At 47.6% G+C, this 25,924-nt stretch overlaps 1 protein-coding gene across 3 annotated transcripts in view; it reads right to left on the minus strand.

The window, feature by feature from the left end:
* Ctdp1 (CTD phosphatase subunit 1) overlaps nucleotides 1–25,095 on the minus strand; it is a 60,734-nt gene extending 35,639 nt beyond the window's left edge. For 2 of the 3 annotated variants that reach the window (XM_029546913.1, XM_029546914.1), the window contains exons 1-10: nucleotides 24,639–25,078; nucleotides 15,767–15,850; nucleotides 15,060–15,153; nucleotides 14,539–14,667; nucleotides 11,869–12,019; nucleotides 8,178–8,268; nucleotides 6,144–6,310; nucleotides 4,207–5,214; nucleotides 2,550–2,691; nucleotides 966–1,175 (exon numbers count right to left, since the gene is read on the minus strand). In XM_029546913.1, coding sequence (XP_029402773.1) covers nucleotides 966–1,175; nucleotides 2,550–2,691; nucleotides 4,207–5,214; nucleotides 6,144–6,310; nucleotides 8,178–8,268; nucleotides 11,869–12,019; nucleotides 14,539–14,667; nucleotides 15,060–15,153; nucleotides 15,767–15,850; nucleotides 24,639–24,952 — 2,390 coding nt within the window. In that variant the 5' untranslated portion in view covers nucleotides 24,953–25,078. Of the gene's footprint in view, nucleotides 1–965; nucleotides 1,176–2,549; nucleotides 2,692–4,206; nucleotides 5,215–6,143; nucleotides 6,311–8,177; nucleotides 8,269–11,868; nucleotides 12,020–14,538; nucleotides 14,668–15,059; nucleotides 15,154–15,766; nucleotides 15,851–24,638 lie in introns of all 3 variants that reach the window. The other variant, XM_021214391.1, reaches the window with a different exon arrangement.
* Between the last annotated feature and the right edge of the window lie 829 nt (nucleotides 25,096–25,924).

The raw sequence follows: 25,924 nt of genomic DNA on the forward strand, positions 1-25,924 counted from the left end.
ACCCAAATGACTAACTGGAAGAAACCAAGTTGCAGTAATGATGACCCTTTTCATTTCAAACTGCAAAGCAGCAGGTGCATTCCAAGGTGCACTGAGGAAGCAGAGAGCCACTTCATACCAGTCCTGAACAAACATCTGGGATTCCATTTGGAAGCCAATCTTGCTTCCCATTGCCTGTGTGTCACAGAGGCTGGGCACAAGTGTGGACACAGGACTAAGCTCGTGCTCAGCTCTAAAGCTACTCACAGGCAAACTGGTCAGCCTGCCAGAGAGCACTCGCAACCAGAGTAGAACAAACGGCACCACAGCTCTGGGCTGTTGACCCCAGGGTAACTCCCAGGGATGATTCTGGTGCTTTTGAAGGAGCATGGAGAATGGGCAGGTGGCTGTATGCCAACTGCAAGCTGAACATGGTACTACTACCCCAAACGTGTAAGCTCATTATTTAAACAAGCAGGATGTTCAGCTCTAGAAGGGTGGTCTGAGGGATCAAAGGAATGGGGGTGACTAAGACTGCACAGAGAGAGTAGGGATTAATAATGTCTGCCACTTGTGGGCATCACTAACTCTGCCATCAGATGACTTTTGATCTACTCTAGTGCCCTCACCTACCTTTCTGACAAAACATCTCAGTCTATGGAGGAGTCCAAGTGGCTAAGAGTGAGTGCCTGCTGAGGACAGGCCTAGGGGGAGGTCAGAATACCCTGTGGGACCCTCCTCTGCCGGGCATCCAAGGATTCTCATGGATCCCCTGCCAGCCCTGAGCATCCTGTAGACACATGCCTCATGGAAATCACCAGTCGGGCAGGCAGCCCAGCACTAACTCAGAACTGAAGAGAACCTCGAAAATCGCTTGTCTATACTGTAGCCCAACAAAACCATCTTAATAGGGTCAGAAAACTAAAGTTTAACACTTTAGATGCCCATTTTCTCAGCAAGAGAGGCTTTTACATGCCACAACATACCTGAAGGAGGAAGGCTCTCCATGGGTAAGTGGGGCACTGGAGGGAGCTGGTGCAGAACCCTGGGGGCCCATCCGGATCAGCTTGCCTGTGTGAGAGTCATAGATCCGAACCTCGGGACCAGGATGGGCCTTGGAATGGATGGGTGTTGGGTGGAACAAGGCTGTTGGAAGCACACTGAGTCTGTCTGGAAAGGCTGCAGGGCTGTTATCCCTGTGGGAGGAGAGCAAGGGACACAAATGGTGTTATTAGTAACACTTAGCCCAGAGACACAAGATGAAAGAGAGGCACAGCAATGTGAATGGCACGGATACAGGAATGGGGCACAATGCATCAGGGACAACAGACACTACTGGCTAGGCACCGAATGAAATGCTCTTTCAGACTCCTAACTGAATGCTTCAGATGGAAGATTTGCAACTCTGAATTCCAGAACACAATATAAGCAGCACCATGCTTAACCACCGGCAGCACCAGTGGGACCTGCCTGGAGGAACCCTCTGCCTTGGCTTTCTGTGATATCTGTTTCAACTGAAAATGACCAGAGCTACTCTCAGAAACTGGCATTTTTACTGACTGTGACTTGTCCCCAATAACCAAAAGTCTCTCAAATACACAAAACACGAAAAATTACATTTTCCAATACGCCTCCTTCTTTGAGTAATTTTGTGTATTTGCTCCACGGTCTTCATCCACAACCTTGCTTTGGTTCTGAGATCTAGACTAGCCTTTATACAATGTGTGATAATATGATCCCTGAAGAAATACACGCAAACTAGAATTTACTGCTGAGTACAACTGAACTTCACTACGGTAAAGCCCAGCTCTAATGCTTCTCTGGATGTTAACAGTTGCTCATCTTTGAGCCCACAGAGGACTTGCAGTATCACTCTGCAAAGGCCAAGACCAGGGTGGACAGAGCAGACTCCCTCTCAGGAGCAGCCTTGGGAGTTGGGTACCATTTGTAATGGTTAATAACAGTTCGCATAAGAGATCTACCATCATCTAGGAGACAAGCCTCTGGCCACGCCTGTGAGGATTATTCTGATTAAATCTATTGAGAAGAGTCATCCTAGAAGTAGGTGGGGTACCATTTTCTGGGCTTTGGGGGAGGGGGCCCTACACTACACAGAAAGGAGAAAGCTGAGAACCAATATTAATCATTCCTTCTTCCTAAATCCTACTACAATGTGACTAGCTACCTCAAGCTTCTGTGACCATAACTTTCCTACCAGGATAGAAAATATACTCCCTCCTCCCTTAAATTGTTGTCAGGGTACTGTGTCACAGCACTGGGACAATAACTGATGATGCATCATGGGTCTTGGATGGACACCTCTAAGCAATTAACGCTCTCAGCACTGTATCCAGCCAGAACTCAAGTTATCCTCCTGAAAGCTCTGCTGGATAGAAAGAAGAACTGAGTTTACAGAAGCTCCTGGCCCAGTGTGGAAGATCCCAGGGGATGCGGGTGGGTCATAGGCGAGTGAGGAGAGACTACATTAGATGCCTGGCTGTGGCTGGATACCTCAGGGAACTGCAAGGAAGAAAGGCAGTGTGGAATAGGAGGGATGGGAGGGAGCCTACCTATGTGTCCGGGTGTCGTCATCTATGAGTGGGAAGAGCTGCTCCTCTACCTTGTCCCAGCGCTCCAGGCAGCTCCACAGCCAATCAGGGCTGACCACATGAAGGTGTTTGCACTCCTGTGCCTGGCGCACCTTCTCTGTACCTGCAGAGACAACATGTCAGCCTGCCTGCCATGTGGTACCAGAGTGGGGTCTTAAGTTCCTCTTAGGACAGAGCTGCATGCCAGGCTTACAGGCAAGCATCCTCCTCACCCCTGAGGACGGAACCTCTAGTCAACAGTATTTCTGTTCTTCAACTACTTCCTAATCCTAAAGTCATCCCTGCAGACAGCCCGAGGCCCTCCGGGCTTGCCTATTACCTGGGCTCTGGTACCAGCCATGGCAAGAGACCCATCAGGAGTCACGTTAATTCTCCCCACATGGAGGCACACTATCACTTTTGAACTCCAGGGCTTCCTTAACCAGTCTGGCACCTGGCCTGGCCTTGTCCCCTGCCTTACACACTCTTCTCTTTTGTCCTTCTGTGTCCCAAGGGCCCCTGGAGTGCTACCGACCACCCACTGAGTGACTCCTCAGCCATCTTCAGCTGATCCCCCTGTCTAGCATCTTATGTCTTCTTTGCACACAGTTCAGCAACCCCATGCTGGAGGATGGCCAACTGAATCCCAGACTAGCTATGTTTTCAAGGAAGTCACTCTCCTCAATGGAAAAGGTAGAATGAGAACACATCTCACAACATCCCCACGACTAGAGAGTCCACAGAGAAAAAGCTTCAAAACCAGGCAAAATAGAGATGGAGACTAGTCACTCCAACAGTCTACACACACACACACAACACCAAGGAAAGCCCTAACTTGTACTCTGGATGCTCTGAAAGGAAGACCCTTTGTTCCTGAGGAGGGTTGGTGCTAGATTCCCTTCTCAGATAAAAGACGTTGCTGGGGCCAAAGAGCCTGTCTGATTTCCACTGATCTGTGCAAACTGCTCTACAAAGCAATACCATCATGCTCTGGAGCCAGATTTCCCAGCCTAGATAGCCTGGGTGACCTTAATAAGGAAAAGTCTAATTGCTTATGAAGATCATTTAAAACAGTAATTAGCTATTAAGTTTTTCTTAGAGAACACTCAATATCGTGTAATACATAACATGAAGGTGACTATTCCAGAGACCCGAGGCAGGTGAAATATATACAGGAAAACAACTTTACCCAAAGTCAATTATCAACCTCTGTGTGTGTGCGTGTGCACGTGTGTGTAGGTAGCATACACAAATGTGGAGGTCAGAGTACAACCTGGGATGTTGGTTTCTGTCTTCCACCTTCAGACTGGGTCTTTGTTATTTATTGCTGCTATTCCAAGCTATCCGACTCTCAAGCTTCTGGGATCCTCCTGTCTGGGGGGCGGTGGTATTGTGACAGGCATCTGCGCCTGGCTTTCCCTGGGCTCTGGAGATGCCAACTCAGGCCCTACCCCCTTTGTGGCAAGCACTTTCACCCACTCATTTATTTCCATAGCAAGCCAACCTGTTTGTAAACCATCACGATTATAAAGATGCACCGCATTGTGACCTAGCCTTGAGAGGAGGGACCACGCTGAAGCACAGGGGTGTACTACGGCTGCATGTTCCCACCCACAGGAGCAGGGACAGTGGCACATACCAGCCCGTGCTGCAATGAGGTGAGTGGCCCTGTCTGGAGCATCAGGGCTCAGCACCAGCTGGGTAAGGACCCTGGCTCCCAGGGCCGTGGCGTGATAGTGCTCGCGAGTCTTTTCCACAGGAAAGTTTGTTGGGTGCAGCCCACTGAATATTACAGCCACATCTGCGAGCACCTTGCTCTTGAGCTCTGGCACGATTTTCCGTATATCTGGAGCTTCCTCAAGCTCCTTGTTGAGGTATCTGTCATACTTGGTATAATAGTCAGTGTGCACTCGGACTAGGATCTCCTCGAGGTGGATCAAGTGGTCGTCGTCATCTGTGTCCTCCTCCTCTTCCTCCCCGACACTCTGGTCTAAGGACTCGCCCGCAGTGACACCTGACTGCTCACTGTTCTGGGATTCCGTTTCAGCCTCCTTCCGGTCCACACTGCCATTGCCCAGGCCACAGAGGCTGTCCCGTTCACCCTCCTCCTGAGTGTCCAGGTCTGACCCTTTGTCATGGGGCTGTATGCTAGGTCCAGACTCTCCCAAGGGGCTTGCTGCAGCTCTGCCCCCACTCGTGTCCTGGGGCCCACTGTGCTGTGAAGCTGCTTTTGTTCTCTCCTGGGTGGCTGGAGCCCTCTGACCTTCTGACCTGCTGCTGCTGTCGCTGCTGTCGCTGTCGCTGGACAGGTCAAAGTCCAAATCCTGGGTGGCGGCGTCACCCTGAGTGGGCTGCACCCCTGGCGTTGTCCGACCATCCCACTCACAAGACACAGGGAGCTCTGGAGCTTCAGTCAGCTCGTGGCCACTAGAGCTGCTGGCAGGAGAGGCCCGAGTGAGGGGCCAGGCTTCCTTCTCATCTGCTTTACTGGGAAAAACTCCCGGCACAGCCTCACCACCATTGAGCTCTCGGGAGGCCTTCCCAAGGCCATTGCTCTGCTCCACTCCGGGAGCAGGTCGGCCGTCCTCAGGATCCCTCACGGACAGAACTTGTTCCAAGATGTCCCCTCCCTTAGAAGAATGACTTACTAAATAGACACACAAGAGGAAATGTACGTTATTTAATGGTAAATTACTTTCAAAACTAAACCCCACCCCTCTCCAGGATGGTACGACTGCCTGTCCTTTCTGGCTCAGGCCTAGGGAAGTTTCTAAGAGCTGGACAATAGCTCATGTCGGTGGCCATGCACAGACCTTCTGCCCTGACAGCCTATGTGGGCAAGGTGTTGTAGGTCAACATCCTTATCTACAAGGTTCTACGTCTGTAAGACCTACAGCTACAGAAAGCAGTTTACCTTCATTTTCTACTTTAGTGCCTACAGAAGCAATAGCTGTATCTAAACATTCTATTTCAAAACTAAAATTCATAAAAACGTAAAAGCAAAACTGTTAAACTAAACTTGGTGATTCACACCCGTATCCCCAGAGTTGGGAGGCTGAAGGAGGGGCCGTCTGTGCTATACAGAAAGACTATGTCTCAAGAGAGGGTGCAGGGTGGGGGAGGATGGAAGGAAGAAATGTGAATTCCTTCAGACAGACTCTGGCCCCCATGTGCCTCCGACTCAATTCCCTGCAGTTTCCATGCAGGCAACAGACTGAGTCCCTGTAGTGTTGCGGGCTGGTTCTTACAGGGGAACCACGGTAGCGCACACTGTACTCCTATGGGACGCATAATCCAGGCTCCTAGGAAGGAGCGCAGCAGCAGCACACTGAGACACTCAGAACAGTGTGACATCCCTCACCACCCCGCAACCGTGCCCTCCAGTACCAAGGACTGAACTCAGAGAATTATAGCACCAGCCCCTAATATGATTTTTAAATATCCCACTTTTCATTACATAAATCCAATTGCTTCAGAAAAATTGAAATACAAATATAAAGCAAAACAGAAAAAAGTGAATATTCAACTTAAAACCATCATTACAGAGATGCTATTTTCACTGAGAAGTTCACCCACCTTTTTTCCTTGTCTGAGATTCCCGGGCTGCAGGGGGTGCATTCACATCACCTGTGCCTGGGAAGTAGACATACTTCTTCACAGTTATAAGGTTAGGGGCGAACTTCCACACATCTTCTCGGTCATCAATGATGCAAACCATTGAGTCTCCACAGGGGAAGAGATTTCTAGAAGAAAGCGCAGGCAGTTTACATAGACAGTGATTTGCCAGTTACAATAATCTTTTATTCTGCTAAAAAGAACAGTCTAAGACTTTCAACTATCTATAAAGAACAAAGAACAGGTTCCTTAAAGAGAAGCAAGCTAGAACAGGGTGCGTTAATTTAGTTCATAATTTATACTTTTTTCCAGAGAAAGTAAAATTAAAATGTTTTTCTCCATTGCTTGGTTGTCCTTAAGAAAACTTTAAAAAGGGCTGGTGAGATGGCTCAGCAGGTAAGAGCACCCGACTGCTCTTCTGAAGGTCCTGAGTTCAAATCCCAGCGACCACATGGTGGTTCACAACCATCTGTAATGAGATCTGGCGCCCTCTTCTGGGGTGTCTGAAGACAGCTACAGTCTACTTACATATAATAAATAAATAAATAAATCTTTAAAAAAAAAAAAAAAAAAAAAGAAAACTTTAAAAAATGGGTAAATACTTCAGTCACAGGTCAGAACACACTCCTGAAAATTCAGTTCTTGTAAACAAATGGGTCAGAGCACATTTATAAACCTAGCCACTCAGCCCAAAGGCCACACTTAAGAGTGGACCCTCAGCTGGTTCTGAGCACACCACGGGGGGCAGCCTATGTTTGTCCACAGTGCTTCCATTGGCGTCTAGCACCCACCCCTCCAGACAGCTTTGAACTGATAAATTACCCAGGTTACCTCACACTTTCTTCTGCCCCCAGTTGGCTCCCTCTATACTGTCAAGCAAAAGCCAGGTCTTGCTTCAAATAAAGACCTCACATTCTCTCCTAGTTAATAATAACTTGCAGTTTTCAAGTCTCCATGGATCTCTTAATCTAAAAATGAAACTTCAAAAGAGGGTGCCTGTACTTGCCCTTCGCCTGCCATACAGAACAGCCATGGTCCAGGTCTTAAGAGAAACACTGTAGAAACAAATGCCACTTGGTACACTAGACTGGTGGACACAGCTCGCTCTTGGTAGAAATGGGACCATCTGTGCAGTGACAAACTTCAGCTCTAACACTGCTTTCCAAGCAGGGCTGAGGAGGAGCTAGCCTTGTCACACAGCACAGAAGGAGCTGGCGCTGGTGTTCTTCTCCTTCAACTTCGCTCTGTGAAACAAAACTGTGACCTCTGGCAGCTGCTGTGCTCACAATGCTGTGTGCATCCTCCAGGCCCGCCGCGCCTTCTCTAGGCTGCTTTGCCGTATGAGCACTAAACCTTGCCTCTGCAGCAGTGAGTTTTAGATAAGCCTCAAAATAGCCCTGAAATTCAAGGCCTAATCTCCGAGGGCAGCTGGTGAAGGGAGACATAGAAGGCAATGGCTGAGAGGTGAAGAGCCAGCTAACATCCAGTCCACGCAGAGCAAGATGACCACTGTGCCTCTTCTGACAGAAACAAGAACCACGGAAAAGCAGTTTCACATTTATATGGTCCAGAGTAGGGCACAGGACAGAGGACACAGAAAGGATTGGGTACTCTCAGGGCCTGTGGTGGTCTGAAGAACGGATCCCAAAGGTTCACGACGTTTCTATATGCTCCCTACAATGACGATGGAGCAAGCCCCCAATTAAATGCTTTCTTTACTACATTGCTTTAGTCATGGTGTCTTATCACAGCAATGGAGTTTACACAGACAGGGCCCAGGCATGCAGAGCAGGCCCAGGAACCACGTGGGAGGAGCGCAGGGTCTATATAGAAACAGCCCTGCCAAATACTTGATGGGTTATGCTCAAAGTTGGAGAAGGAAGGTTAAAGTCCCGGAAAATGTTAAACACAGATTATTACTCTACTTCTCAATATTCAATTTTTAAAGAGGAAACTGTACTAAGTTGTCCCATGGTAATTCAGCTAAGTACATACCTAAGGTTTCCTGTTTTAGAAAATGGGTCAATACATTCATCTCTAGACAATATTCGATGAGAAAAAAGCTTCTTCTCAGGGTCCAAAAAGCCTGTAGGAAGAAGGGACAAAGGTCAGGCTGTGCACACAGCACTCTACACTGTGCCCTATGCAGTCTGCTTTTCTTTTAACACATCAGAATTTCTACAACAAAACCACGTTTGCTGCCTACAGTAACATCCGTGAAGCAATCTGTGAGACGCAACTGGGACGCACAAGCTCCATAGTTTTATATAAAGCAAGTGAATTATCACTGTACTTCATAAACCAATGGTTGTGGGCCTGTTTGTCCACACTCTGGTTTGCACTCTGACGTGTAATCCAGGCCATGTAATAACAGGGAGAAAACATTCTCCATGCATTTCTAATCACATCAGTAGGACCACACGGCCATCTCCTCCATAACCAGGAGCATATTACAGAGCCAAGAGGAAGCCTGACACTTTGGATAGTAACTAACTCATGTCAATGACGCAGGATGAAGCCAGCGTGTAAAAGGCAGTTTTATTAGAGTGTGACAGGAGATGCACCTCTTCCAAGGTGGTCACCACATTTGGGCACTCCAAAAAGTGTATCAAGCTTTCTGTCATTGTGTGATGAACACCTGAAAAAAGCAGAATGCATGGAGGACAGACTCATGACAAACAGATTGACAAGCTTCCACCCACGGTTACTGGGCCCTTTGCTTGAAGCCTATAACAACATAGTACATCAAAGCAGGAACGTGAATCTTGGGGAAACGGCCCACTCCACAGCAACCAGGAAGTAAACAGGAGGAGCATGGCCCAGTATTCCCTCTAAGGCTACTGCCACAACCACCTCACTTCTTCCCACCCGCCCGTGTTTCCTAAAGGCTGAACTAATCCCCATCCCACTAACTGGTGTCCACAGTCACTGTGGTGTGTCTCGCACAGCACGCTTAGGACTTAGTTCTGTAGGTGTAACTACCACTGGATTTCACACCTTATCCACAGCTGTCCTCAGGCTCCGGTCTGGGAGCATTTACATTTATGTTCTTGAAGATAAGTCTAGAGTGCTACTGGATATTGCTGTCCCATTCTGTCCAACATTCTCTGGAGAAACGAGACACTAGAATTCTCCCATAAAGCCACAGCTAGAAATGGAACAGGTGCCTAAGGCCTCCCGTGCTTGACCAGCCCAGGAAGACACACAGCAGCAGGACTTGCTTTTGGCAGCCCCCAAGGCCAGGGCTGATAGCAGGCTCTTGTGGTGTGGCACTGCTGGTGACATCATCAGTACAGACACTAACATGCTCTCCTGCTTCAGGTCTGAAAGCAGCCTGGCATTTGGCATTCTTTCTTTTCCTCTTATTTTACCCTTATCACTGGGGCCTCTCTGACATGAACCTGATGCAGTATCTCACTGACTGAGTATCAAAAGGACTAATGAGGGTATGACCTATATGAAACTCGGGGATGTATGTGGCTTTGCTTAAGCAGGTGTCAGTACTGACACAGTCCCTATGCCTCCTTCATTCTGGTCCTTGCTGTGTTGATGTGGTCAGATCAACAAGACACAGTTTCTACAAGGCAGAGTTAAGTGACTCTAGAGAAGCCACTCCGTCTTTCTAACACTGTGACCCTTTAATACAGTTCCTCATGTGTGGTGACCCCCAACCATAAAATTGTTTTCATAGCTACTTCATAACTGTAATTCTGCTACTGTTATGAATCTCAGTGTAAATATCTGATATGTATAATATCTAACATGCAGCCCCTGTAAAGGGTTATTCAACCTACAAGTTGAGATCTACTGCTGTAGGATGTGCCCAGCAATTGTCCCAAACACCTATGGTTAAGATCTGAGAGACCCTACTAAGAAGTAGTGGCACTGGCACTGGAGGGACAGGGTGCACAGGCATCAGGATGCCCACGCAGAAGCCAATCCAGATCAAGAAGTCCATCCATCCGTGATCTCAGGGGAGGTTTACCTTATGATGAAAGAGGACGATGAGTTCAGCTGTTCAAAACCAAGTAGTTACTTTATGGTGTTGTGACACCGATGATGTACAAATCCTACGGGTCAAGAACACTGCACAGATGTGCACAGATCCTGAGACAAGCTATGCAGACCATGGAAACAGACACACTGAGCAAGCCGAGAGGGAATACACTGCACCTGACAGTGAGGAGCATTTTCTAATGGCTAAATTTGATACTTTTAACTTCAAAAGTACCAAAGTACTCATTTAACTGGGATGTTTTCTTCATTAGACTCTGCTGTGCCTTTCCTGTCACCTGCCTAAAGCTTGTCCCATTATCACTATTAGCCTATGCATCACTAATTAGCACCTAGAGAGGCATGGCATCAATGGGAAGAAAGCCACAGGCTTGGGCGTGGCTCTGCTTTTACACAGGGCTACCTTGGTGGTAGGGACTGGGTAATTTCCATCACAGCTCTGAGCTGTAAGCCCAGGGTGAGGGCAGCAGCAGCTTCCCTGACAGGTGAAGGCTGTTCTGCCTCCCAAGGTCACCTCCTAATCATCACCTTGCTGATTAAAGGTTAGAATATTAGGTCAGCGCACAGGTTCTTCTTTATTGGTCTGAGATGCTTCACCTTCCTATTATACAATTACATACCTTCAAATCCTGCGTCCCACCAGTGTACAAGGTTCACACGAGTGACAATCTTAAAACACTGAATCTCAGACAAAGTGAATCAGCTTTAACATGTGGCTTCAATGTTCATGACAAAGAGCATCAGTGCAGGTTCACAAATTATACAAAGTACACAATCTGGTGGGAGCCACTGACAGTGGGAGGTAGGGAACACTGTGTGGGGTGTGTGTAGCAGGTCAGAGTCTATGGAGGGAAGCTTGTATATGCAAAACCTCTGTAATTCTGCTGTGAACCAAAAGGTGACCTAAGGAACAAAGCCTGTTTTTAAAAAATAGGCTATAGAGATTCTAAACTACTAAACTCCATCAACAAAGACAGACCAATCTCTATCTGCGGTGTGGTGCAGTGCAGTGTGGTGTGGTGCGGTGCGGCTATATTCACCCATGCATGCCTGTGTGAAAACAGAGGTCAGCGCCGAGTTTCTTCCTCTATCACTTTTTGCATTGCTTCTTTTGTTGTTGAAACAGGGTATCTGATCTCAGTGACTCAGGCCCGGGCTGGCCATTCTTAGTGGATACTGAGGATCTGAGCTCTGGCCCTCACACTCCCACAGGAAGGCTGTACCCACTGAACCATCTCCCTAGCTCCAAGACCTTTGAATTTAAAGCTGCTCAGATGAAAAAGTTCTGCAGCTGCTACTCAGGTGCTACAAGCCTGCTGGGATAGAATGTGTCTGTCCCCGCACCCCCATATTCAGGCAGTGACTGCAATGTGATGTCATGTGATGTAATGCGGTCAGAGGTAATTTCCCATCTGGCTACAGCCAGCACTCATTCCCCGGCCAGTGCTGCCACCTGGTGGCCACTGCACACTAAGAGCACATGGAAGGGATTGCCAGCATAGCAGTTCTAGTGTCCAACCAAGACACGTTAAAGTGTTTGCTACAAACACGTGGCCAACAGAGCTCCAAAGCCATCTTTGGTCAGCTAAAGGAACAATCTTTGAAAAGACACAGCGTAAGTCTTCTCTTTCCATCATCTATGGCCCGACTCCTCACACTGTGCTGGACTGACCTGCGATGGTGTGGGCATACAGACGGCTGCCGAAGGTGAAAACGTGCAGCTCATACAGCTTGGCAATTTTCTCCAGGAAGTCCTTGCAGTGAGGCCTCAGGCGCGTGTGCAACATGGGCTCTCCTCGGCCCAGCTGGAAGTGGAAGATGCCCTGGAAACAACCGTCCGGCATGAGAAGAGGATGTAGGGAGAGCTGCCAGGCAGTGCCTGAACTGTGGGCCCAGCAAGGGTGTGCAGACACACAAGTCAGATGTGGAACTGCACAGGGCACATGGGATCCACATACTGCATGAGTGAGGCCAGGAGGGCCCTTGATAATGGAGGCCTCTAACTGCCATGATAACTATGCCAACTGGCCACTGTAGTAACGGGCTGCAATAACTACCTCTTATAACTGTAACTGTCCAGGACACTACTTCCTAGAAACTACCTGGTAACGATCAATCACTACACCCACCTGTAACTACTTAGGATCAACCATCTCAATAACTGTCTTTGATAACTACAACTAAGATGGCCTGCTAATGGTTGTAGCACCTACCCAGTCATGTCACACCTGAGGATACTGGAGAGTCTTGGGATCAGTGCTGGACTGTGCATCCCATCGCTGTTCTGAGCACAGCCATGGTGACTCCCGGGCTTCTAACAAGAGTAACAATTGCTAATGGTGAGATAGCTTCATTCCACACACATGTGTGCGGAAACAGTGCTCTAGGTCACCTTGCAGGCAGGTGACACCATTTTTACTTCCATTATTATTTTTCAGATATGCTTGTTTTCCATAGGAAACTAAGCTGCGAACCTTTTACTTCTGTATTTCATTATTTTCTCAGTAAAAATACTGACTTCTTTAACAATTAAAAAGGCTAACTACTGCTGGGCAGTGCACGCCTTTAATCCCAGCACGTGGGAGGCAGAGGCAGGCAGATTTCTGAGTTTGAGGCCAGCCTGGTTTCAAAACCCTGTCTCGAAAAACCAAAAAGGTTAACTACTTAGGCCAGATATTGCAAACACAGCAGCAGGATGGTGAAACTGAACCATCACAGACAGAATAGGAAATTCTAGTATCACCTTTCCCCTTCACAACAGTGAAATTCAACAGCTGTCATGTCTACGTCCTTAATGGTATATGCACAGATGCTGCTCAGAGCAAGAATTAAATACCCCTTCCCTAAGTGTCCAGGCATCAGGAACTCAACTCAAAGGCTGAGTAAGCATCAAGGCCTGCAATTATGTTTCAGTGGTGGCCCAAGCCCAAGCCAAAGGTATCCTCAGAATAGACTAAAAGCTTCCTAGGAGTACTGATCTTAGCAGAGAACTAGTTTTACCTAAACCATCCCATACCAGTGCTTCTCAGCCTCCCTAACGCCATGACCTGTAACACAGTTCCTCATGTGTGGTGACCCCAAACCATAGTTATTCCCATTCTCCTTCACCACTCTTCTACCCTCAGAGCCATGATGTAAATATCTGTGTCCCCTATGGTCTTAGGTGGCCCCTGTGAAGAGGTCAACAGCACAGGTTGCCTACACTGATGGGCAGACACTAACTCCCTGATCTTTTACAAGTGAGAACTGGTCTTATTGAACTAGTTTAAAATGTGCAACTCCAAATGTATAATAAAAGAATCAACCCCAGCTCACACACAGAGGGCAGAGGTGCAGAGTCCCTTCCATCCCTGCGCCCTTCACATGCTTGCTCTACAGGCAGGGATGAGACTGAACAATAACCTTCATAGGAAGGACTCCCTACATCAAATACACTAGACACTTCTGTCAGACCCCACAGTAAACAGGTACCTAGTGTGACGCAAGTAGGAGCTGTACCACGGAGGGAGGCAGAATTCTAGTCATATTACCCATATTACCATCATATCTGCACCAGTTCCCTCAGAGCAAAGGAATTTGGCTCTACAGTGAGCCATACTCTGGGCTGTGGTCAGCTTCTAGCATCCCCCCCCAGACCTGGGCACAGCTGGACACATGCAGACCTGTAGTGGTACCCAAAATCTCTAACAATAGTCTATGTGTCATTTGCTCAACAGCTAATATTTGAAAACATGGGACACTACCCAGGCCTTTCTGGTAAAGGTCCGTCTCACTACGGGCTTTAGATTGCCTTTCTCTAGTAGGCACTAAAAGCTTTTGCTCCTGAACCTCAACTCCCCACTGTGTGGCTCACTCCCCATTCAGGTTTAACTTGCATGGGATTCTACACCTGGCCACTTCCCATGTCATCCTGGAGAATTCAACTCCTTCACGGTGACGCCCAGGTTTTCTTTAACACGGGCTCAGATATCCTCTTGTTCTAGACAGCTAACTCTAAGGTACTCTGAACATACCTCTTCCAAGAGCATGTCCCCAGCAGCATCCCCTGTGTTCCCAGTCGCTGTTTTACAGGTCTCTCAACTCTTCTATCTTGAAGGGCCCTAGCAAGTGTGAACCAACCTGACACAGAAGCTTAATGCTAACAGGAAGAGAACACTTTCTGTGCCACCTAGACCAGCCCAGACACAGATATGTGAGATCTGCTCACAGCAGCTGACTCACCTGCCTTCCACATATAGGGATTCACGGGAACTCTCTTAACATAAGAGAATATACTTTGGAATGGAGTCATGGGTCTAACACTTTTGTGAGAGCTATCAAGGGAAAAGCTGGAGTCACTCACTTTGTTGGACATCTGGGGACAGTGCTGCTCAGTCGTATGAATCAGGGTCTGGTCCAAGTCAACCATGAGAACCAGTTTTCTGTTTCGATGTAGTCGCTGCTGATCTTCTCTTCCTAGTTTCTCAGCTTGCTAAAGTTGAAAAGTAAATGAGAAAAATGACAAAGTATATATATTTGGATTCAAAATGTAACTCAATTTTATTATGAAAAGAGCACAGACAAGTTCCTAGCCATACCACTGCTTCCATGTTAGGAGCCTATACAGCATTTCTAAGGGAAGTCTGGCTCAAGGGGAATTCAGGCCACCCCTGCTGCTGTGTGCAGTACCAAAAAGGCGACTGATCTACAAAACTAAGAGCTGTGGGGCTTCACAGCATCCATGGAGAGAAAGTTGTTTATGAATGGAAAAAAGGAAAAGGCAGTCAGTGGAGCCACATGTTAGGAAGCAGTATTTAGATGGGGTTGCCTATCAATCCATGCTCCAGAGTCCCCATGGAGCCCAGGAGCCGCTCCTCTGCTCACCTCAGAGCTCACCATCAACTCCGGCACACTGTGCACCATGGAAACAGTCGCTGTAGAAAGGGGGACCTGCTGCCTTCCATTTTTACTCTGCAGCCTGTAACAGTGGAAAGGGTTTGGTTAACGCTGTCTAGCTGTGAATGTGGTGGTATGATTTCAGCAAGCGGTTACCAACGCTGCTATCCAGCACACAACTCTCCTGTGCAGACAGCTATGTGAATGCTGTCTTTCTTTTAAAAAAAGAAAACATGAGAAGCTGGGCTCTAGGTCACACCTGCAGTCTCATATGGCAGTCACTTGTCAGTGCAAGAGTCCATTCTCCATGTAAACCAACTGCAGTTACATGGAAACAAACCAAAAATAGCAATAGCCACCCACCACCTACACTGCAGAATGAATAGAGATCACTTAAGAATCAGCGGTCATCTACATAGAGCATTAGAAAAACAGGCTCACCGTCCACACGGCAGGGGAGCTGCTGTCTTTACAGTGAAGACAAAAAGCATTATGTCCTCCAGAAATACTGGAGAAGAATACTCAGCATAATATAGGGCATGAGGAAAGACAGCCAGAAAACAAAAAGGATTCTTTCCTTGGGAAACTGCTGAAGGTGCTGCCAAGGCAAAGGCAGCAGGATCCTGGGTTGTGCCTCAGTGTCACAGGCTAAACCACCTGAGAGCCAAAGATACAGCCTCCTCCCATGTACTCACTGGGTCAGGTCCTGGCCACACTCGGCACACAGACCCTTCATGACAACAGGATGGCTGCATCCTTCCAACCTCACCAGAAGTGCTCTGCAAAAACAAAAGCAAACATTAACAAACGAATTGCATTTAAAGTCTCTCAGTGGACCACATGGCACGAGAAAGGGCACCCAAGTGGGAACAGAGTCCCAAACGAGTCTTCAGGCTGGCTCTATCTGACTCTCAAATTACTCTACCAGAACAACCATATACTGCAGAAGATAAAGAAAGAACTGCAGATGTCTATACAGATGGTCCCAATGAATATGTGCATATGATTTTCTCATGCTTCTGATAAGGAACACATCAAAGCCAAAGCTTTACCTACGAATACTGTAAGCACATGTTGGCATAATTCCAAAATACATTTTTGCTTCCTCCCACAGATGATTCCCAGTCTAGACTGGCTCATATTCACCCAACATTTCTCTGACAGAACTATGGTAATATCTCTAGTTGTTTGTTTTTTCCCTTTAAAACAATATTTGGCCAGGTAGCCCACAATGACCTTGAACTCACCATCCTCCGGCCTCAGCCTCTTAAGTACTGGGATCACAGATGTATGCCATCTTGCCCACTTTCTAATTTTTAAATAAACAGAAACTATTTTTCTTCTTATGTTCCCCAAAGCACTGCCTCACGGATTAATATATACCTAAAGATCCTAAACTCAGAGACTCACATGTCTCTGCTATGGTTCAGTGGGTACTACTATTCAGGCACGTGTCTGCTGCTGGGACCTAGTGGCATAAAATTAGCAGAGTTTCCAGAAGGAGGGTCATCATCCAGAAGCAGAACTGGTCCTGTCCTGCTGTACCTCGCGAACACTCTGCTTCTCCATCTGGTCTGCCCCCAGAGAAGCTCCCAAAGGCCTTTCCTATCGTACTGTGATCCAGAGCGCTCCGCTCTCCCAGGGACCTGGCTAGAGGAAACTTCCCACAGTCCCCTCACAGCACTCTGAGAGATGAAGGGAAGCAGGACAAAGATGGAATCAAAGCGTGGCCTTGCAGGAACAAAGGGTACGTCCCCGTTACGTCACAGAACTAGAAGGCTGAGACCTAAGACACATGCACACTGTCCCGTGACCAGCCTCTGAGGGCAGGGTCTTAAGTTCAGGGTACTCTGTTCTGCACCTATCGCCTCCCTTCTTGTGCATGCCAGGAGACACTTCCACTGGTACTGTGAGATACCACAGCCAAGAAAAAGGCAACACAAAAGGACCTTTAAGGCTCACACCTTATACAAAATCTGACTTAACACAGATAACAACATAAAAGCCAAAGCTAGATACCTAGCAGAAGATCTGTTTCTGAGTTTTTAGTCAGGGAGGCCCCCGGAGTTAACCACAGTCCTAACAAAAAGATACTATCTAGCATGAAGACTTCTTATAACTCAACTGTAATACTGAGATCTTGATTAAAATAAGTCTAAACCAGTTAATAAAAGCTCAGCTCTATTGGTTTTTTCCAGGTGGTGTTGTAGGTTCCCTGTATTTCTGTATAAACCTCAGGACCAGTTCAGCAATTTCCACAAGCACAGCTGCTAAGCTCTGCCTGAGCAGGAAATTAGCATCTCTCACACACATGCCCAGTGACCACAGCAGCCACACAGGCTGCACAAGCAAGCATGTGACATGCAACCTCCTCCCAGTCACCAGCAGGATCACCCAGGTCTCACCTTACGAGGGCTAAGTCATACACAGGACCAGTTCCTTTAAGTACCCCCACCCAGCAGCCCGTGTGGAGTCAGCCCGGTTTTCTACCTCCTGTCCCTGTCTAGAAACTATGTGCCAATTTACATGGTAGCACTGAGCTGCCATCAAGGACGGGGTAAAGTTATGAAGGAATTCTGTTGTGAGGGCAGAACTAGTAACAGAGCCAACAGCCTCAGTGGGTTACCGGCCCAGCCTGGTCTTCTCTGGAGCATGGGCCCAGTATCAATTTTGCCATGGGCAAAAATTCCTCTTAGAATAGGCTCCACTTTATACACAGAAGAAAAGTGGCCACAATCTAAAAATTGGGCTACGCAACCTTGTTTCCCAAAGACTTGGTGACAAGAATCCCATCACACAGATGGTGAATTCTTGCCAAGTACAGAGGAAGAAAAGGTAGAAACAAAAGCGCCCAAAGCAGGGCTGCGAGACCAGGGTGAGAACACAGTATATGCAGCACACTCTGACTCTACACTCCAGACACTGAACTCAACGACCTCACTCACTCTATGAACAAATCATGTTTGTTTTCGTTGTTTTGTACTAGAATCTAAGGCTTTTTTGAGCATCTTATTCTACAAGGCAGATTTTGCCCTGGAACACATGAGGTTTACAGACACACTAGATACTGCTCAATTATCTCACAGGGCACAGAACAGCTGTAGCACAGTCCCACGACCCAGAATGTCCATGTGTACAGACATGAGACCAACAGCACACCAGAGTATTCCTGTTCATCCAGTTTACTGGTGCTCTCTCTCAGTGTTCTAGAGACTTCATCCCTGATGAATAGTTGCCAGCCAATGAGCTAATCTACACGGAGAGCTAATATATGTGACAGCTTACATCACCAAACCAACCTGGGACCACACACAAGTGTCAGCTATCTTTGCATCTCTCATAGCATCTGCTGCCATACTCTGGCTGCCTATGTCCACTCGATGAGGCCCAACCCCATTTCTGTTTCTGAAACCTGGGAGATGCAGGTGTTTGGGACTGGGTCTGTGCTCCATAAACACAAGAGACAGATAAAATATGTGCCATGATGGCCCAGAGAGAACACACCCTCCACACACTTCAAAGAAACTCAGAACTGTAGCAAGGGGTTTAAATGTCTGTATCTGTATAAAGCCATCGCTGCTCCTTAAGCTCCAAAGTTGCAGGGTGCACCTACCACCTGAAGGCACAAGACTTACATTCCCACCAGTTCACAGCCCACACACACACACACACACACACGCACACACACACACAGTACATAAGAGTATGAAATTAACATTATCCACAATTTCATGTGCCACATGAAAACTGAGACTTAAAAAAAACTACTATGAAACACAAAATACTTAATAAAATTAAAAATAAGTCAAGTTTTAAAAATTAAATGGAACTGTGTGTGTGTGTATATATATATATATATATATATAATAACATTTAAAAACCCATTAAAATCTTGGTTTTTAAACTTTAAGATGTGTATCTTTAAAGTATTTTCTAAGCATTTCAATATTGACTTGTTCTATTTTCTCTTCCTCAATATAAGATGTTCTTTTCCTGAGATGGTGAACATTTATTACTTGTTGTATGTGGCAACGACATTAGGATTTATGTACGATTTAAGAAATATAATGAAATTAACTTATCTATTCCTCTACATCAATGAGTATTTCTTTTAACCTTTTTTTAAAAAAAGACTTATTGAATGTGTTTGGGTGTTTTGTCTGCATGTGCTGGCAGAGGCCAGAGAGGGTGCTGGATTCTCTGGCACTGGAGTTACAGACGGCTGTGAGCCACTATGTTGGTGCTGAGATTTGAACTCAGATCCCCCTGAGGAGCAGCCAGTGCTCTTAACCTCTGAACCCTCTCTGCAGCCCCCTCACTTAGTCTCTTTTAAGATGAAATAAAGGAAACATTTCATAATACACATGCAATTCTTACAGCCTATCTGCTGTTCCTAAGCAGGCACACTTCAAAGCCCACCTACCTCAGAGGCCTCTCAAAAGCTACTTAAAAGTCTACACATACAGACACACAGACACACACATAAAATAAATAAATGAATCTTTAAAAAAAAAAGTCTACACACCAAACTCAGGAACCAAAAAGGTCGGATGAGTTCCTTCCAAACTAGGAGCACAACACGATATAGCACAACTCCATCTGAAGACTGATCACCCATATTCAACAGGCTCCGTTAAAGTGACAGTTGTGGCTCACGAAAGATTGTCTTCTAACCAAGTCATTATTTAGATAGAGCAGATGCCAACAATCAGTACTTAGCCAAAGAATATTCGTTCATAAAAATTCTAGGTATGGGAGTGTAAACAAAATCTAAGTCCTAAAGTCAAACTGTGTAGGCAACAGCTGCTGTGGCGCCTGTGATAGGCTCTGAGCACTTTCCTAGCCTTCCCACACGGAATGCGGAGGTAAACCCAGGAGCAACTCTGAGTTACTTTGCTATACAGACCTTCTAAGATGCTTTTCTTTCTCTAGGCTCTGGATTTTAGCAGGGTGCTCCTGCCGGAGCTGGTTAGGCAAAATGCTCTTTTCCCCAGGAAGCCGCAGCAGCTGAATGTCCCCCAAACGCAGGTCCTATCTCTTCTCCGTCATGACTTTTGTTTTATAGGTTACATATTTAAAAAAATTATTTCTTTAAATTTTTTTTTAAAGACTGTTTCTCCCTTTTAAATCTTCCTGGATACCCTTCCTTCTCAAAAATTGTTGTTATATACATACATATATTTGCCTAATTATGTAAGGACAATCTGCTCAGTCTGTGTGATGTTACTGTACGTATCCAGGACTGACCATTTGGTGCTGGATAGTCAAATAGTGCGCTTTTCTCTGGGGAAGACTATTTCTGCACTGTCAGCATCCCTTAGTTGCTCTGTTTTTTTAAGGACTCCCTTATTATCTATTAGTTATTTTATAAGTATGTTGCAGTTTTCCTCTTAACCCAACTAGCTGATTGAATCTGGACTATTATATTTATTTAACAAGCTTTAAGGGCACAATGACTGAGCAGTGTTACTCTATTTTAATCCTTCAAACTCATCAGGCTACCTCCGGGCCAAAATTCCAGTGATATCTGCATTTTAGTACTGATCTGGCTCTCTCTCTGGGCTCCAGATGTTTTCTCAGGGTGTCTCCTAGACTGTCTCTTCCAGTGACTAATCCTCACTTCCTCCTCCCACCCACGTTCGTTCAGTCATTGGCTGACCAGCTACTTTATTGACCAATTATGGAATAATTGAGGAGCAATGTTTATACAACACTGAGACAGGAGAGTCCTAGAGTAAGGACTGCAACCAGATATGGGGGCATAGAAATCAGCATTTGAATAATACAAGGTTAAGGGCACAAGAACATTATGCCTACACTCATCCATGTTAGTGTGCTTATTGTTGTCCTTGTTCAGCTCAAATTTAGGCAGGCAAGATCTTATGAGTAGTTTCTGACATCACCAGGAGGTACATTGCAGCAAACTCTTGCTCTTACAACCTTCCTACCCTCTCTTCCACAATGACCCTGAACTTTAGGTACTGAAGATGTATTGTAAATGTATCCATTGGGACTGTGCTCCAAAATTCTACATTTTGATTGGTTGTAGTTTTCTGTAATGGTCTCGGCTGCAAAGTGAAGTCTCCTTGATGTGGAGTGAGCCTCTCTGCTGGTTCTTATCACCTCCTTCCACCCTACTCTCCCAGTAATTACACGTTCAAATGCCTCCGGGAACTTAAAGCCCTGCAGAGGATCAGGGACATATGACAAACCAATTCAGGGGTTTGTGTCCAACAGATGGTGAAGGACCAGTGTTTTCAACCTCAATAACTGTAACCAAGGTAAACATTACAAACAAGCAAAGCGATACACAGTATCACTCTCCCTATACCCGGTACAGAGTATCATTCTCCCTGTTTGCTACTGAGCTCTAACTCCACGATAAATAAGGTCTAAAGACTACACTAAGTGGCATTTCATGGGCAACACCATACACACCACAGCCTACCAAGTAGAGCGCCACCATGCACATTCCGTTCCACTGCCCCCTCTCCCCAGTTCCTTCTTTCATCCAACAGGATGAAGTGTTGTGGAAAAAGTCCTAGCACAGCTCAAAATCATTCATTATTTCAGCTTCAACCTGATACAGCTCTTTGGGAACAAACACAGATGTGGCAAGACTGGATGTTGCTAAGGACCAAGAAAACTGTGACAACTACAACCACAGGATCTCATTTTTGTTAGCTCACAAGCCTCTGACTCTGCGCAGCTTCATGGTCTCAGCAAAAACAAGTTATAATCAAGCAACCTGTCACTGAAGTCTGCTGTCACCCAGTGTACACATCTGGGCTCAGCTGTGCTACAGCACCCAGGCTGAGGATGATCATCCTTCATTCTTCAAAACTAGGGTACAGCCAACCCTGGGAGGAATCAAGAGGAACGATAAAGGACAGAACCCCCCCCCCCCCAAAAAAAAATGTCAGGTTTAGAAGGCCTGATCAGCCTCAGAAGAGATACCACCAAGGACCAAATAGTGTGGCACACATATGAAGGCTCAGATCCAGTTTGTCCCAGAAGCAAGTTTTGATTTTGGCAGACTAGCTCAGCTGTGCATTGTCTAGATAGTTGTCTAAGACTGCCACAAGCTTCAACAGTGGAACAGGCTTGCTGCTGCTCACTAGAGCTGCAGGTTCCACTGCTGCTGTGGGGGAGATTCGTGTGTGTGTGTGTGTGTGTGTGTGTGTGTGTGTGTGTGTGTGAGAGAGAGAGAGAGAGAGAGAGAGAGAGAGAGAACACTCATGAACAGATACCTCCTCTGCCCATAGGCAAGCTGAAGGTGGGTCAGAGACTCTCAAAACAGTTCAGAATCCACTAATCCTAAGGATGGGACTAAAGTGTGGGTTGTGGGTGGGAGTTAAGAACCACCACACAATAATTACTCTACAAAGGTTTAATACAAATGTCAGTAAATGTTGGCTTTCCCATGTCATCTTTTTTCTTTCTTTCTTTCTTTTTATTTTTTTATTTTTTGAGAAAAGGTTTCTCTGTATAGCCCTGGCTGTCCTGGAACTCACTCTGTAGACCAGGATGGCCTCGAACTAAGAAATCCNCCTGCCTCTGTCTCCCAAGTGCTGGGATTAAAGGCATGCACCACCACGCCCCGCATGTGATCTTAAGAATATATATCTGGCTGGGCTACTCTCTGTTTTCTCAAACAGGGAAATGCACGTGCCTTCTATAAAGTCTTCCTAACATTTGAATCCCTCACTCAAAACGCTGGAGACCAGAAGCGCTGCTGTTCTGGGACCATTTGGAGTTTGGCATGTCTGCCCAGGCCTCACACTGGAAAACACAAAAGCATCTATGCTCTAGTTTGGGTTCTTAGAATATTTCAGATTTTGAATTTTAAAATTAAGGATACTTGGCCTGTATAACTATATTGTGGGGGAAAGGCCTCCTTAGGTGTAATTTGTATGCTAAAAGCCTGTGGTAACTATGAATGAGGGGCTCTGTTGACCTGCAGCATCCTCTGCACAGAGATGCTCAATGGGATGCTGCTTCCGCAGGCTGAGGCCCTGAGGAAACAATTCACTGCTGAGCAGTCTTTGCACAAAGTGACTTAATCCAGTGATTTCTTTTTAAACTTTTTTCCACAAAAGGTATGACAGGCATTTTGGGGGAGGCCAAAAGAGCTAGTAGTTTGGGGGGGGGGAGTACCTTCTTATCAACCCTGGGTCCATGCCCAAACACTCATGAATGAATCTGACAGGGGAAGGCAACCCATACCCTTGACATTTACTCCAGAGAAACTATTAAGACTGACACAGGGGATACAAATGGAGCTTTAAATGGAGGCCTTGTTACCTGCTTCTTCCTGTCACCCATGTACCGGCAGGAATACAGGAAGACTATGGGAAACATGAATGTCATCTCGCCACACTCTTCCCCAGAATGCTGACAAGATGCTGTCCACAAATGCATGTAATACGAAAGGGAAGGAAGCATTTTAAATCAAAGTAATGTTGCTAGTGGCTTTCTCAGAAGCAGGAACTCTCCTGATATCACTGGACTGGCAGCCTCAGTCAGTGGCCCAGGATTACAAGAATCATTTCCAGAGGAAGCCAGCCAGACAGCTCCCTAAAGTCAGCCCCAAAGAAGCAAGTTTTCCTCGTGGTTGTGCAACCCAGCATACAGTGGGCAGGAGTAGGGTTAGGGTCCACAAACCAAGAACCCAGGCAGTATCTCCTAAGACGCACTAGAGGGAGTGACCAGGAAGACAGACAGACAGGCAGGCTTCTCTGTCTATGACAAGATCAGTGGAAAATGGAAATCTTCCTTGTGGAGAATGGTGGGCAGGAAATATTCAACAAAGGAAAGATTTGACCAGTCCAAGAAGTGAGCAGAGGACATCAGAAAAGGAGCAGAAAGAATGTTTCCAAAGGGAAGCTCTCAGCCCAACCCACAGTAGGCAGGAGCATGCACCTCTCCCAGTAGTTTCTGTTCTTTACAATCAAAACAATCACAGCCATGTGACCCACATGCCCACGTGTGGATTTAGGTTCAAAACACAACACTTGTAAAACTCAGACATAAAACTGGGCAGCGGCAGACCAAACCAAGTCAAGATCCTACAGTTAGGACACAATTTTGACAGCTGAAGAGTCCTCACAAGAAATCCAGGACCAAGTACATCACCGATAGTCTGGGCTCTGCCCTTTCCGTGGCTACGATGCAGAACCGCCGGGTTTTTACAACAGCGTACACAAAGTTTTATAAGCGTTTGTAGAAACACACACGCCCCACAGCTTCTATTTCAGTAACGAGCCTGAAACCTGCCTGAGTAGTCCTGCGGCCACAGCCACCCAAGCTGCCTTCACTTACAAAGGTGGAGTCCACCAATTATAGAAGAAGGACAAATGCGAGACACCCCAAAGGGGTAACCTTGGGTCACCGAGAATTCTTACACGCAAAATATCTCAGGGCTGGTAGAACCACAAACGGTGACAATTCTTTCTACAGTCTTACTCCGCAGCCCCTTAGGGCGACCTGCACGCCCGGACTGTAGCCAGAGACCCCTCTCCCCCGACATCCTGAGAGCCCGGGATGTCCTAGTCTCTGCACACTCACCCAGGGGCCACCACCTGGCCTGGCTGCACACACAGTTCACGGACCACGCCGGCGCGCTCCGACCTGAGCCTGCGCTCGGCCCGCGCGGCGCGCACGCAGCCCCCTGAGGCCGTGCGGGCCGGGGCTGGCCCTGCGGGCTGCGCAGAGGCTGCGGCTTCGCACACTGCCAGCACCGAGCCGATGCGCACGGTCGCGCCCGCCGTCACCTTCCACTCCAGCAGACGCAGCGGCGTGGGGCCCGGGCAGCGCACCTCTGCCCCGGCCACCGCCGGAGTGCACTCGGTAGGGACGCCGGCCGCGGGCGGCGCTTCCATCGTGACCCAGAGAGCGGCACGGACAGTCACAACAGAGGTGGGAAACGAAAACACAAGGCGCTCAGGGCGCGGCGCCCACCGCGGGCGGCGGCGACACGGCTGTTCCCGCTCCGACACCGGCTTCACCCGCCGCTGGCTGCGCACTCACTTCCGGGGGGGGCGTGCTGCGTCACGGAGGGCGGGGCTGGTGACGTGAGGCCGCGTGACTGCGTGCTCTCAAGCCGCGGGCAAACACTCGGCCCTCGCGGAGCCGAGAGACGCTGATCCACACCCACGGGGCGCCGGTCCGTGGTGTTGAGACCACAGCCATGTCACGCGGACCGCTGCCACAAGACTTCTGTCACCCGCTGCTAGTCCTGACGCATCGAGACTACCGGTTCCGGCATGCAGTGCGAATCTATGTCATCTCCCGTCGTACACTGCGAATTCCGACTTCGGGAGACTTCTGACGCCCGCGTTAGGCACGGACCGCGGGATTGGATACTACGTTGTAGTCCTGACGTCGAGGGAGACTACAAGTCCCAGCATGCATAGTGGACTGCGGTCCCACCTTTTCCGTCGTGCACTGCGAGGTTTCCAAGTATGCTACGGGTCACCAAAACTATGGGTCCCGCTCCGCGTTGCTGTCCGTACGCCCGTAGTGACGGCGGGCCTAGACTTGGTCCTTCTCTAGTCTGCTGCGCGGCGGAGGAGCGAGCGCAGTGGCCGCTCGCAGCGGCGGCTCTTTTCGGAGCGGAGTTTATAGCATCGATCGTGGATTAAGAATGTCCGCCTCGCCTGCTCGCTCCTCCCGGGGCTGCTGTGCGCTAATTACTCATCAGGTCCTGCTTGGTGCGCATATCAGGCCTACAAATGGAAGCCAGGAGGCACTGTGACTGGGGACTTCGCAGTTCTTGAATCCTATAAAGTAGCATTCTCGTAAAGCTTGAGTGGGTGACCCGAGCTGTGAACACGCTTCTCTCAAGAGGCGTA

The sequence above is a fragment of the Mus pahari genome, chromosome 15, assembly GCF_900095145.1.
Source record: "Mus pahari chromosome 15, PAHARI_EIJ_v1.1, whole genome shotgun sequence".
Taxonomy (NCBI): domain Eukaryota; kingdom Metazoa; phylum Chordata; class Mammalia; order Rodentia; family Muridae; genus Mus; species Mus pahari.